This window comes from Gavia stellata, chromosome 1 (genome assembly GCF_030936135.1).
Source record: "Gavia stellata isolate bGavSte3 chromosome 1, bGavSte3.hap2, whole genome shotgun sequence".
NCBI lineage: Eukaryota > Metazoa > Chordata > Aves > Gaviiformes > Gaviidae > Gavia > Gavia stellata.
The window spans coordinates 76,251,940-76,265,522 of NC_082594.1; the positions used below are offsets into that span (position 1 = coordinate 76,251,940).

Consider the following 13,583-nt stretch of genomic DNA (forward strand, 5'->3'; position numbering starts at 1 on the left):
AAGCAGCCACAGGGTGCCACATACTCTAACTGTTTCTAAAAAGACATGTACTAGGAGTATTTCTCAATATTAAATAGTAGAAAATATTTAAATGAGCACGGGAGATAAATCATTCTCCAACAGATACAGCTAAGTTTTAAACTAAAAAGAGGTTTTGTTCTTCTTTGGTGTGTTTTGGAGAGGAAGGAAGATGGAAAGAAAGGAAATGGAATTACACTGGGTTGTTGTTTTATTTTCTGTAAACACCCACGTAACATCTTGCATGCGTTACTGCAAATGACTATTAAGGTCAAGAAAATGGGGCATTTCAGGAAGAGCAGAAGAAGTACACAGATAAGACCATGAGTAGTTGGGAGAATTATATCCTCTTCCAAGAAAGGAAGAATGGCTTGTAACCTGGCATGAATACAAAACCTAGTATCTGCTGTTTATAGCCTATTTTAATTGTGTTTATGAATAGATCTATTATAGATATGTAAATAACAAGCACTCCCTCTAGTGAACTTTTGTGGGATTCAGTGTTGTAACTACTGAAGGTACAGATGAGAAAGTTTATAGGCAGAAGTGTTATCGTCTGTTAGACTATCTATTGAAGCCAGAGAAAAGGTACAAGCTTTTAGATCTGCTAGATGTTTTTTAAGGTCGGTAGCGCAATGTATTTGTCAGAGTTGGGGACAGACAATGTCTTCCAGTAAAAAACAGATTTACATACACAGTTGCGCTTGGATACTGTCCCTTACTGATGTTTACTTTGCCTGTTCATTCTTCCTCTTCCTGGTAGGTGTGATACCCTTGCTTTATTGACCTTCACTTCAGACTCTGAAACCCAAAGGGAGACATTTAATTCACTCATTTAGGTATCTCACTACAGTCAAAAAATAATAATTGAAAACAACACATCCGCCCAACACAGAGGACTGCATTTGAGCAGAGACACTGTTTACCCTTGCCGCACTGTAGTACTGACACTCAATTACATCTTTTAAAAGTTACGTACATTATCACTACTTCTTCTTGCCCGTATGTTTTACAATATTATTTAATGTAATGCTTGTAACAGTTCTTTTGAGTGTATCAGAAAAATAGTCTATGAAAGCTGTCACAGTTGTGGCTGATTTCACGGCATGGGTAACGTCAGTTCTGGCATTTTGTAATTTTTCAGAGCATTGATTTACTCTTTTAGTTTAAAATACAGAATATTTATTTCTGGCACAGTCTCAGGGGATAGGGCTATCATTATGCAGAGGATTCAAAATCTTTGCCATACGCAGTATCTCACTGTACTGCTATTGAAACTCTCTGAAATGTAACTAGATCTGCTTTGTCTGCTCCCAAGTGCAAGTTTGTAGGAGAAGGTGTGACATACTGTGCAGGGGCTCCCAGACTATAAAGCACAAATTATTTCAAACTGTTGCACGGTAGCAGTAGTAATTACACTAGTAATTAACTAAACCATAAAAGCATGGTTTAGTAAGATCAGCAATTACCAGCATCTGCGATGTGAAATAGCACCTCTGCACAACAGCTGTGGTCTCGCTGCAGCTGCTGAATTGACAGTGACCTCCTGCGCTGTTTTCATTCATGCTTCAAAGTCATTATTTCCACACAGTGGTTAGCATCTGCCTGCTGCTGAAGGTTACTGCAGTCCCAGTTTCTCAAGTCGTGGGAGTTTATGCAAAGTGGAACCTGGTGCCTGTTTTAAAACGCTGGAACAGGGGCAGGAAGCTGCTGTAGTGGGTGAGTCACTGGATGAGGGCAGGAGGTTGACAGCAGCAGCAGGAACAGCTCGTGGGTTAGGGATGAGCAGTAGGAAATGGAGAGGTAGGTGGGGGCATGCAACTACAGTCCCAGTGTTGAAACTGGGGTTCTCTGAGAACGTGGGAGCACATATCTGGAGGGTGGTGGCGCAGGGAACGGAGGTAGGCCTTCTCCTGTGCGTATGTGGCAACTTCTGCATCCTTCACTTGCGGCGAACCCGAGTATGAGGAATCCGCCAGTGGTAAAACTACAATGCGAAGCTCTGATGTGTAATCTGCAAAACAGTACAAGATCATTTAAGAACTGTACTTGAGGATCTGCTGGCTTATCAAATACTTTGCCTCATTTGTACAGTGGGCAAAGCAGACACAGAAAGCAAACAAGTACACAATGGACAACTGCCTCCTGTACCCACTACTGCAACTTAAACCCCTTTTTTCAGTGCTATAAACTAAGGACCAGTGCAGGATGAGAGCACATTCAAGAGATGTGCTTTGGTATGCCTTAAATATTTATTGGTGAACAATTATGTAAAGACACATCAATACTTTCCATATTTCCATTTCTTCTCCCCATCTGCATGGGGGGAAGAAAGGGAATTCTTTTCCTATTCAGATGCCAGTTGATGAAACAATTCCTGGATATTGAGAAGACCAAGAATATCATGCCGTTAAAGACTCGGACCTCTGAATTCATGTGTCTGCATGCAGATAGCTACTTGTAAACTAGAAACAGGATTCAGCTTCCTGTGGCATAGGGGCTTAGAGTCTATCGAGGTGCTCTAGGGTATTGGAGATGTCAGCTAAGGTGCAGTAGGTTCAACCCAGGATTTGAGAAGGCTCACACCCTCCTAAAGCAGCAGCTGAAAGCCAAGCAGGACCCAGACCCCACAGCCCCTAAGATGACACTGAAGGCTCAATTCAGTTGTCTAACTCACATGCCTACTGCCATTTGGGATGCTGTGGTAAGTTGGGGGCTCCCTTCCTTGGTAGCTGGTGACCTCAGACACCCCAGCTCTGCTCTCCACTCGGAAGGGTGGCTTTTGGTAAGGTTTCTGTGCCCTTGTGCCCCAGGCTGTTAGAAGGAAATGGTGAAAATGACCTTCACAGAATCACAGAATCACTAAGGTTGGAAAAGACCTTTAAGATCATCAAGTCCAACCATCAACCCAACACCACCATGCCCACTAAGCCTTATTGGGAAACACAGCTGTTCATACATACTGTGTGTATGCATACTAACCGCACTATACACTGTATGTCTTCGTGGGAAAGCAAGACACAAGGGCCTGTGTTTCACCGAAAAGTAGCAGCCATTTCGGTTTTCAGCCTCCTCTCTTCCCAGTCTCCCGCCCCGCCGCCAGGCGCCGCCCTCACGCCGCTGCCATAGAGAGGGCTACCATAGAGAGCGCGTCCGCTTCCGTGCCGGCCGGGGAGCGTTCCGCCACGCGGAAGCGGAAGCAGTTCCGGCGGCGCGCGGAGGGGCCGGGGCCGGGGGCAGCGGCGGAGCACGCGGGGCCGGCGGCCGTCGCCTGTGGGGCCGACCTACCCCGCCGGCTGCTGGTGAGGCGGGCGCCGGGAGGATCCCTTCTAGGGGGAGGAGGTTGGCGGGGCGCCGCTGGGCTCTGGCGGCTGGGGAACGCGTGGGGGAGCCGACAGCGGAGGGTGCGGGTAACCCTGCTCGGCTCGGCTCGGCTCGGCTCGGCCTGGCCCGCTGGGGTCGGGGCGGGGCCTTCCCCGCTGGCGTCTTCCCGGCATCTCGCCCCGCCGCCCCGGCTCCTCCCGTCGGGGGCAGCTGCCGGCCTTCCCGCGGGCGGGTTGTGCGGCCGGTGGTGGTCGCTGGCTCCGGTGTGGCTCACGGCGCTCCCCCGCCTCGTACTGCTGAGGCTGCTCAGCGTTGCTCGGAGGGAGGGCGGTGGCGCTTCAGGCTTTTAAAGAAAAGGGACGTTTTTCTCTCGTTGCAGACACCTTCCAAGTCTTTCTGCTGGAGAACGTGGGATCCACCTCGGTGCTCGCCTGCTGGGGTTTACTGGTTGTTAAGTAGACTTCAAAGCAGCGTGACACTGCTCCACCAGTCCATTCCTTCCTGAGAAAGGGTAGCTGCTTTCTGAGCCATCACATACCAACTTCATGTATTCCTAAGATTGTCATCAGCTTCTTGGGTTTTTTTCTGAGGCCTTACTGAGCTTTAATTACTTATAGGCTCTAGCGGTTATAAAGTAATTTAAGATGTTTGTACTACTTAGCTTTAACTCTCTAATTGACTCTTGTATTAAGAGACATTGTTTTAACTTGGGAATGGTTAAATGGCCAAAGAATTCAATTATTTACGGATAAGGGCTATTTTATTTGACTACTGTTGGCCTGCAACTTAAACTTGCATCTTTTATTTTTTTTATCCTATGCTTTTTCTGTGTTATGGCTGCGGCAACAATAGTTCATGATACATCAGAAGCTGTAGAGCTCTGTGCTCCCTGTGGGTTATACCTTAAACCCATTACAAAAATGACCATCAGTGTGGCACTTCCTCAGCTGAAACAACCGGGAAAATCCATTTCGAACTGGGAAGTGATGGAAAGATTGAAAGGAATGGTGCAAACTCATCAGTTTTCCACTCTGCGGATTTCTAAAAGCACAATGGATTTCATCCGGTTTGAAGGAGAGGTTGAAAACAAAAGTTTGGTTAAATCTTTTTTGGCATGCCTTGATGGCAAAACAATAAAGCTGAGTGGCTTCTCTGACATTTTAAAAGTTCGTGCTGCAGAATATAAGATTGACTTTCCTACCAGACATGACTGGGACTCGTTTTTCCGTGATGCGAAAGATATGAATGAAACTTTGCCAGGGGAAAGGCCAGATACCATTCACTTAGAGGGCTTACCTTGTAAGTGGTTTGCAGCAAAGGACTCTGGCTCAGAAAAGCCAAGTGAAGAAGTCCTTATAAAAGTTTTCAAGAAATTTGGAGAAATACGTAATGTGGACATACCCATGCTGGACCCATACAGAGAAGAAATGACTGGCAGAAATTTTCACACTTTCAGTTTTGGAGGTCATTTAAATTTTGAAGCTTATGTTCAATATCGAGAGTATGCAGGTTTCATTAAGGCCATGAACGCCCTGCGAGGGATGAAGCTGATGTATAAAGGCGATGATGGCAAAGCAGTGGCTTGCAATATAAAGGTGAGAAACTGCAGGCTTTTTTTTTTTTTGCAGACCAAGTACAACTAAGTGTTATTTCCCTAGTGCTTAAAACCTACATCTATATACTGTAGTGATGACAACAGATGACATTAACAGCACTAATGTAGTTTTATGGAACAGCCATAATAGAATTTTTGAAGGAAAATGATGGAAGAAAAATGTGTTGCTAGACTACATGAACAAAGTGGGTGGGGTTTTGCTTTTATTTTTTTAGAGAGACTGTTCTAGAAATGAGAACTGCTTGGTGGAAGGACCAAGTATACGAACATGACGTGCTAAATAGTTTTTAAAAAGTAATATGTATTTATAAATCTTGTCATTTCACTTAAAATTCTAATTCTGAACAAGTTCAGACACATTTCACCAGAAGGCTGACTTTAAAGTGTATTGTTCTCTCTTGTGTTCACTACAAATAGAAATTTTGGGGGAGAATCTCACAGCCTTTGTGTTTGGTCCCTGCACTGATAATGAGGTCTACCACACAAGTGTCCAAACTGAAGTTTAATAGCATGTGGCCTCTACAGCCTGGGGAATACACAGTTAATTGTTAGTGTACTTCACATACAGAAAGGCCCCACAAAAATTTAAATGATAATGTTAATCTGTAGCACAGTTTCCTGTGAATGCAAGATGCTTAATTCATAATATTTACATACTGAATTTTCCAGATCTTTTTTTCTGTAACCTCATTGTCTTAGAAAATACAACTATGACAGGAGAGAACAAGACAGTCTGTTCAGATGTAGTATCTATGAAAGCATGGCCTGAAGAAAACTTGTTCTGATATGTTTGGAGGTGGTCTGTGCATTTATGTATCATTTGAGTGAAATGTTTGCGGATGTATTTCAGTATGTTCAATAGTCATTCATCAAATCAGAAAGTGTATTTCAGGAAAAAGTTTGAGTCTTCCTTTGTGTAATGTGGGAACATGCAAATATTTATTCAAGTTGTAGTTTAGTCAGTGTAAGTAAAATACTGTAATCTTTTATCTTGTTACCAAAGTTTGTCAGCTGCAGCATAGAAACCGTTTGTACCTTGACCCTCAAGGTTTTCAAGGGGATGTGAAATTCAACCTGTCGTTTACATGCAGGGGATCAGGGTTCCCAAATTTAGTTTGGCCGTGCAAGAGGAAGCACGCCTTCCTGGCAGCTGCCCTGGGGATTGATAGGAAAGAGAGAGGGCTGTGTTTGCAACTGTGCTGTCAAGACAGATCTCTTTCATACAAGGTCACACCACCTTGTCTTTTCTCCCTGTCTGTCCTTTTAGCCTGTGAGTGAAACGTCATTTTTACATAGAGCCTGGTGGAATTAAACTGCAGAGTATGTGCTCCTTGTTCTCTGCCCCACTGCTGTGGGGGCCCATGACGATGGGCCTGCAGGAATGTATTGTAGACCCCTGCCGGCCTGCACGCAGGTGGTATCTAGACTGGGAGGTTAGGACACGAGGGGTGTGATGTCTGCTGGTGTCCTGTTCCAGCGTGCAGCTGGATGTGCTCATATGTCCTGGAAGTTGAGCGTTTTCCCAGGTCTCATTGCTCAGATGTGTGTAACTTCCTTTTCTCTTGTGTTCCCAGTCTAAAACTTGGAGGTTCAGCCCAGTGTACCTCAATTTGGGAATCTTGGTGTTAGAATTGCTGGGGAGACACTTGCTTGAACCAGGTGCTGAATGTTGTAGAACTGTTTCCTCTGTTGAACTTAAGGATCACAGTTTTAGACAGAAAGGGAAGCCTTTATTTAAGTCCATTTCTGCCTAGTGCTGTACAGTCCCTAATAGCATACATGACTGGAAAGAGTTCCGTATGTTCCTGTTCTGACAGGTTGAAAACATTGGACAGCCAGGGCCTAAATCACACTAGGGTTTACTTTTGGATGTCAGACACACATAAAAGTGTAAACTGGTACCTGATTGTGCTAGTGTACAGGTATTTACTTCCTAGTTGTCGGGTTAAATTGTTGGGGATTGCGTAGGTTGTCAGGGAGGGTTTTTTTTTTGTCTAATTAAACCTGTTTTCAATTGTATCCTGTAAAGGTTTCTTTTGACTCAACAAAACACCTCAGTGATGCATCAATTAAGAAGCGTCAGCTTGAAAGGCAAAAGCTTCAAGAGCTTGAAAAACAGAGAGAAGAACAAAAACGTAAAGAGAAAGAAGCTGAGGAAAAACAAAAAGAGGAGGAAAGGTATTTATTGCTTATTGCTCAGTTATATTTTTAACAATCAGGCATAACAAAACTGTAGTTGCTCTTTCATATCAGCATCAATGGATAGAAAAGAACTAAAACCAAGATTCCTTTCAGAGTTCTACTCCGGTAGCTAAAGTGAAGCACTTAAAACTGAGTGAGAATACTGTGGTCCTTTTGAGGAAATAGGGTTCAGGGATTGTGAGACTTGGAGAAGTGTTTTTTACACCTTTTTCTTTTTTCTTCTTGAACTGTAATTCCAAAAGCTGGGAACTTAGATGATGTGCAGTCATTCTGATGGAAGAATGTGCATTGTAAATGGAGAATAGAAAATTATGCACTATTTCTGCTGCTAAGTAACTTTGATATTATAAAGCTCATTTGTTCTTAACATCAGTATTTTTCCAGGAAAGGGATGGGATACAAGCATATCTTAACTGTGACATTTTAAGAAAATGTATAGGGGTGCAAATGTCATGAGGCAGCTATTCGGAATATAAACATAAACAGAGCAAATTGATGCAGAGGTTGTATAGTGTCCGTTTGCCTTGATATGTATGAATTCTCATTGCTTAATGTTTAGATATTAAACAGTTTCTGAAACTGTGAAGTTATTTAGATTATCACTAATGCTTATGTTCAGTTAAAAATATTAAATCTGCAAAATACTCAATTACCTAAAAATCGTGCCTTTAGACACCTGATCTCAGAAACCCTTGGCCTTTTACATAAGCTACCATTTTGTCCTAATGACTAAAATAAAAACCACCAAATCCCTGCACACATTAATTGGCTTGGTAATTTTCTCACTCTGATGATTCAGTGTCCAGCTGCCTGATGCATTGTTATGTCTCTGGTCGAATTGGTTTAAAAAAAAATACATTTTTGTTGTAGCCATGTTTATGTTTGGACTCCAACTTGTTTTTAAATAATGACAGGCTGATGATTGTTTGCTATCACAACTAATGGTTAAAATGTTCACTGGTTTCTACTGCTGTTTTTTTCTGTAATCAACAATACTTAAGTAAAAACAAATTTATATTTATATTTTTACATAGAGTAGGAGTCTAAAACTGTACTTGCCCTAGATAAGGTAAAAATATTAGTATCTTTTTAGGAAGCAGAGAGAGCTTGAAGAATATGAGAGAGAGAGAAAAAGAGAAGAAAAGTTGCGCAAGAGAGAACAGAAACAGAAAGATCGTGAAGTTCGACGAAACAAAAAGCAACTTGAAAAGCTTCAAGCTGAAGAACAGAAAAAACTTCAAGAGAAGATAAAGTTAGAAGAAAGGAAGCTCCTGTTAGCTCAGAGAAATCTTCAGTCCATTAGACTAATTGCAGAACTGCTAAGCAGGGCAAAGGTAACTTCAATATTTATTTCAGAAGCTAATGAAGAACCCAGCAGAACAAAGCCTTTTACTGACTTGAGAGGGGGTGGCAAGTGCTGTTCATTAAACAACAGATTTAGTACCTTTCCAGATGCCAGTCCTTAGATCAAAAATTCAAAAAAGTGCAATGAAACAGTATTTCTCTCTTGGTAAAATATGCACATATAGGTAGACGGAAGAGTGAGCTTGAACCTGTAGTCCCAAATAGTGTTTTTTACCTGTAAGCTAATTTGGCAGGCTTGCTCTTAAGTCCAGTAAAAGAATGTGTAAGTATGATAAAGTGAACTAAACACAGAGGATAAGATGCAAGACTCCTTATTTCTAATTCCAGTTTTGATGCTGTTTATCATCTGGCTTTCAGCAGTTCTTTTAACTATTCTTAGCAGTTTCAGAGAATGAGCTTTCATTATTTGATGTTTGAAAATGTGCAGAATGATTTTTCTATAGAAAAGTACTGTCAGCTGAGGTTTCAAATGTTAGATCCTGTCTCTCTAACAGTATTGTTATTTTCAATGAAACAGGATGTTGTTTGCTTAAGACTTGGATAAAGTCATGTTAGGGTGTGATGTAATGTATGTGAAGTATTTTCTGCAGAAATGAAAAACTGTGTGGCAAAGCACAGTTTGTTTGTTTTTTTCCCTTGATGCCAGTGTACCTCAGGAGTGTTTTTGAACTCATACAGTGCTATGTGGTCAGTTATATGCTAGGAGAAGAGAGGAATACTTCTTGAAGGCTTTGTAACTTTGTAGCTGTGAAATAGAAATGTTGTCTGATAAAACAGAGCAGTGTGTTTCTTTCACTCCCAGAATTTTGAGGTCTACACTAAGCCCTTTTTCAGTATTGTGACTTTCTAAAGTGGTTGACAAAATGAGAATCAGTTTCTATGTAACAGTGTGTGTTTAATTATTTGCTGGTTTTTATGGACTCATTGTAAAGTCATCTATGAACCACAGATTGCAATCATTTAAGAAAAATTCATGTTTCAAATTTGACTGAAACCTTCAAGTGTTGACCCTGATATATGTATTTTACTACTTCAAATTTCCCATGTTGTTCTAGCTTGTGTGTTAACTCTCATCATATTAAGGAGCCATAAAGACCAAGCTTTGTTTTTGCCTTGTGAAACAGCTAGGAGAAATTAACATTCAAAAAAGTTTGTGGACTAATACTAATGTTTCACCTTACAAAAGTTGTGTGTTAGTGGGTTTTTTGTTTGGTTGGTTTTGGTTTTTTCCCTTTAAGAGGGAAACAACCGTTTTATTTTCGGATGGTTGAATTCTGTTTGTTGGATTTTATTTTCTTGCCATATTGCTGCTTTTGTGTTATACCATAACTTGGAAGCATGAGCAGGTCTATAAATATTTTTTTGTTTACTCTTGCCTTCCCTTTGGCTATCTTTCAGACAGTAAAGCTTTTGGAGCAAGAACATAATGAAGAAAAGATTCGTCTTCAGCAGCTAGAGGAGAGACGAAGGCTTCAGGAGGCTGAGCTCAAACGTGTGGAAGAGGAAAAAGAGAGAGCACTGGGGTTGCAGAGAAAAGAAAAGGAACTGAGGGAGAAACTATTGAACAATCTTCTGATCAAGAAAATGGATGCAGTTAATCAAAACAAAGAAGAAACCGAAGCATCTCAGTCTGACATGCTGAAAACCCCTAGTGGTGTTCCACACACTGTGTCATCTAGCTGCATCACTTCTACCTCAGGACAGGCTGTTACAGGCAAACTGGCTCCTGGCTTTCAAAGAGAAGTAGCATCCCCTGAGAGTGTAAACACTCAATGCAAGTACTTGAATGGCAACATTCATGACAAAGTTCAGGTCAAAGAAGGTCAGAAACTTCATACCACAAACTCTGAGAGGTGTTCTGAGAAAAGAAGTTCAGGGGTACTTTCATGTGTTCCCACCAATAACCAGCAGCAGAAGAGCCTCTCTAGCTGTGACCAGAATACCTGCAGGAAGGACTCGCACTGCGAGCAGGGCAAACATAGCACAGAGCCAAGGAGAAGAAAGAGCCGTTCATGTAGCAGCATACACACTGATGAGAGTAAGGGTAAACGAGAGAGGAGCAGACACAGAAGAGACGTGAGTTATCAGGATGAAAAGCGCAGGAAAGAAAGGAGGTATTATAGACACTCTAGCAGAAGTTACAGTCCTCGACGAAGCCATAGTCCTCGTCGAAGAAGTGTAAGCCCCAGACGTTCACGTTACAGAAGAACTCGCAGTAGTGAACGTAAACGAGACAGAAGAGAAAGAAGTCATAGTCGCAGAAGCGTAAGCAGGAGACGAAGGCACCGGAGGAGATCACTGAGTAAGCAAAGGAGTACTTGAAGCGGGTAGTGGAGGCCTTGACTCCTTGGAAAGGCTGTGTTTGGACAAAAGGGCCAGAAGGTTGTGAATGAGACCTCATCGGTGTGACTGCTATAGAAAACATGTTTGTTTCAACCAATGCTTAACTTGCATCTAGTCCCTGAAATCAAGAAAATAGATGCCTGATTTTTTTTGATGTTCTTCTGTGCTTTGTTGTCTCTTTCTAGGTTTCTACCACAGTGTAGGTATAACCACCTGTGCTTCTGCTCGAGTTCCTACAGTGCTAAAAGCCAACCTGATCTCTTGATTTTCAGTTTTCTAAACCTTAATTTTAGTCGATTTAGTTTTTATCTCTGTATCACCTAATTTGGCTTGAGAAGTACATGGGTGCCAGTTATAGGAACTCCAGATGCGACAAGCTATTACATACAGATTTGATTTAAAATGCTTTCTGATGCATTAAATGAAATCACATTTAACAAAGTAGAGTTTTTGCTGATTGAGATGGATAGCAGGACTTCCATATAGTTCTTAAAACTGACTATAAAGATATGCAGGATATATTTTAAACTGCTATGATTCCTTCGTATGTCTGTATGGTGCCAAGCTTTGTGGCCCAAATTATTTTGGCATGTAATGCCATTTGTATAATAATACTTTCCATGCAAGAGAGGCACACTGATGTAGGAAATAAGAAGCAGTGATAAAATGGTTGGAAAGTTGTTCTGTTATTTTGCTGACATATTTGGCTTTGTAATTACTTCAGGTAGCATAGAGCCACTTGAAGCATTTTTTCAGGTACAGACAGAGCTAACCATTGTCTTTTGAAAAAGAGGCCTTCTTGCTAGAATATTTTTACATGTGGTGTTGGAAAGTAAGGCTGCAGTGTCTCTTGTTAAATCCATTTAAGAATACTCTTGCTTCTAAAATGCAGCTCAGGAATATTAAAAGCTATAACATGACAGTGAAAGAGTTTATTTTGCCTTTTCATGGTAAAATTAAAAAGAAAACTGTTTCCAGTGAACTGAAGTTGCTGTTTTCATACGTCAGTATATTAAAATCTGCAGAAGTGTTGTATGAGAAAACATTTGTTAAAAAAATCACTTGTCACATTTGAGTAATGAAGCTCAGCCACTCTTCTTGATGGTCCTGTTATGTACAGCTATGTCAACTGTTAATTCAGCAGGATGTGTGCTCTTTATCTACAGCCTTCAGATGCCATTTTCCTCATACTGATGCATGAAATCAAAGCGCATCCCTTTCCTGGAGTGCCTGAGGAGCACATTGGTGCTGCAGCTCAGCTGGATCCCTGGCTGGCTGAGTTTGTCTGTGTTGCTTTCAGTGAATCCATGCAGGGTTTGTTTCTTATTAGACCATGCTGCTGAGATCTTTGTAGTTACTTTCTGTGGTAAGAAAAGGTAGAAATTCTTTTATCTTCCTGGCAATTCATGTGTTTAAAGATCTCCAATTATGTTACTTCTCAAGTTTTTGTGACTTCTCTTGTGAGTTTCAGCACTGTCTTGGGGGATGAGAGCTAGACTGATCTATCTCTCTATTAAGCTGCCCAGGGAAGTGGTGGAGTCACCATCCCTGGAGGCGTTCAAGGAATGTGTGGATGAGGCATTGTGGGACATGGTTTAATGGGCATGGTGGTGTTGGTTGACGGTTGGATTTGGTGATCTTACAGGTCTTTTCCAACCCTAGTGATTCTGTGATCTAATCATCTCAACACCACCAGTCTCTTAAATTCTGAGCAGTTGCTTTCTGTGGAGAGTTCAGTTTTCTACTATCTTTGTTAAAGTGTTAAAAGCCTGTCTACCTGACGATAAATTCATCTTTAGTAGTGATTTAGCTGAAATCCAATCTAATGTTGGTTGCAAGTGCTTTATAAGGCTGGTGGGATGCCTGTTTGTAAATGCATGCAATTCTGCTTAGCCTGCTCTTAAATACTGACACACTGTCCATGGTAACACCACTTTTTTTAAAAAAAAGTGTATTCTATCTGCAGTTATGTGAGAAGTTTAACTAATGGCTGTCAGTACCAATGTCTTTGAGCTCAGGATTACATTCTTACTAGTACTTCTGCAGTGTATTTCTACTGTGGATTTCCACTGGGAGTGATATGTTGGTGGGGCTCTTGATGCATTATGTAAGTAATCAGGGAGATGCTAGTTCATAATGCTACTTTCAGGAAGTCATCAAGCTATGAATGCAGTGTAATTGCGAAGAGTGGAAGCAGTTAAAGCAGTGGCAGTCACCAAAAAGTGTTGGAGTCATACTAGAAGAATCCAAGAGATATTGTTAGTTGATGTTAAAAAAGACTGTGCTTGATAGGGTTTTTTTGCTCCAGAGAAGGTGCCGAGAGCAGGTTTCATATCCCACCCTGAAATGATTAAATTCCATAAGCTCCCTTGATGTTTAGAGCAATTTCTCAGGCTAGAAAAGATAATTGTGTGGAGGATATTCAGCTGTCAGGCTTTGATCAGCTTAACAGACCATCTCCAGCACTGGCTTCATACAGTGTCCTAGAAGTACAGTAACGTGAAGTAACTCAGTTGTTTATAGTGCTTGTATTATTTCTTCTTTTCACAGCAGCTTCAGAAGGAAAAGCCAGAAAGTGCTTTGAAGCTACTTGCAAATGCTTACTTTCCAAAATCAGAGGGAATGTGGAAGAAGTCCTCTTTCTGTTGGCCAGCTGAACCCAATCAAACCCTCTTAAAACTCCTAGTAGTTGCCCAGTAACTGCTCAGTGCAGAGT

General features: G+C 41.5%; 1 protein-coding gene across 1 annotated transcript; it reads left to right on the plus strand.

Moving 5' to 3' along the window:
* The first annotated feature begins 4,004 nt into the window (after positions 1-4,004).
* On the plus strand, positions 4,005-11,849 carry AKAP17A (A-kinase anchoring protein 17A). Its single transcript, XM_009810252.2, has 4 exons — positions 4,005-4,937; positions 6,987-7,135; positions 8,253-8,493; positions 9,923-11,849. Exons 1-4 carry the CDS (start codon positions 4,176-4,178, stop codon positions 10,844-10,846), a joined length of 2,076 nt encoding a protein of 691 aa, XP_009808554.2. The 5' UTR covers positions 4,005-4,175; the 3' UTR covers positions 10,847-11,849.
* The last annotated feature ends 1,734 nt before the right edge of the window (positions 11,850-13,583 follow it).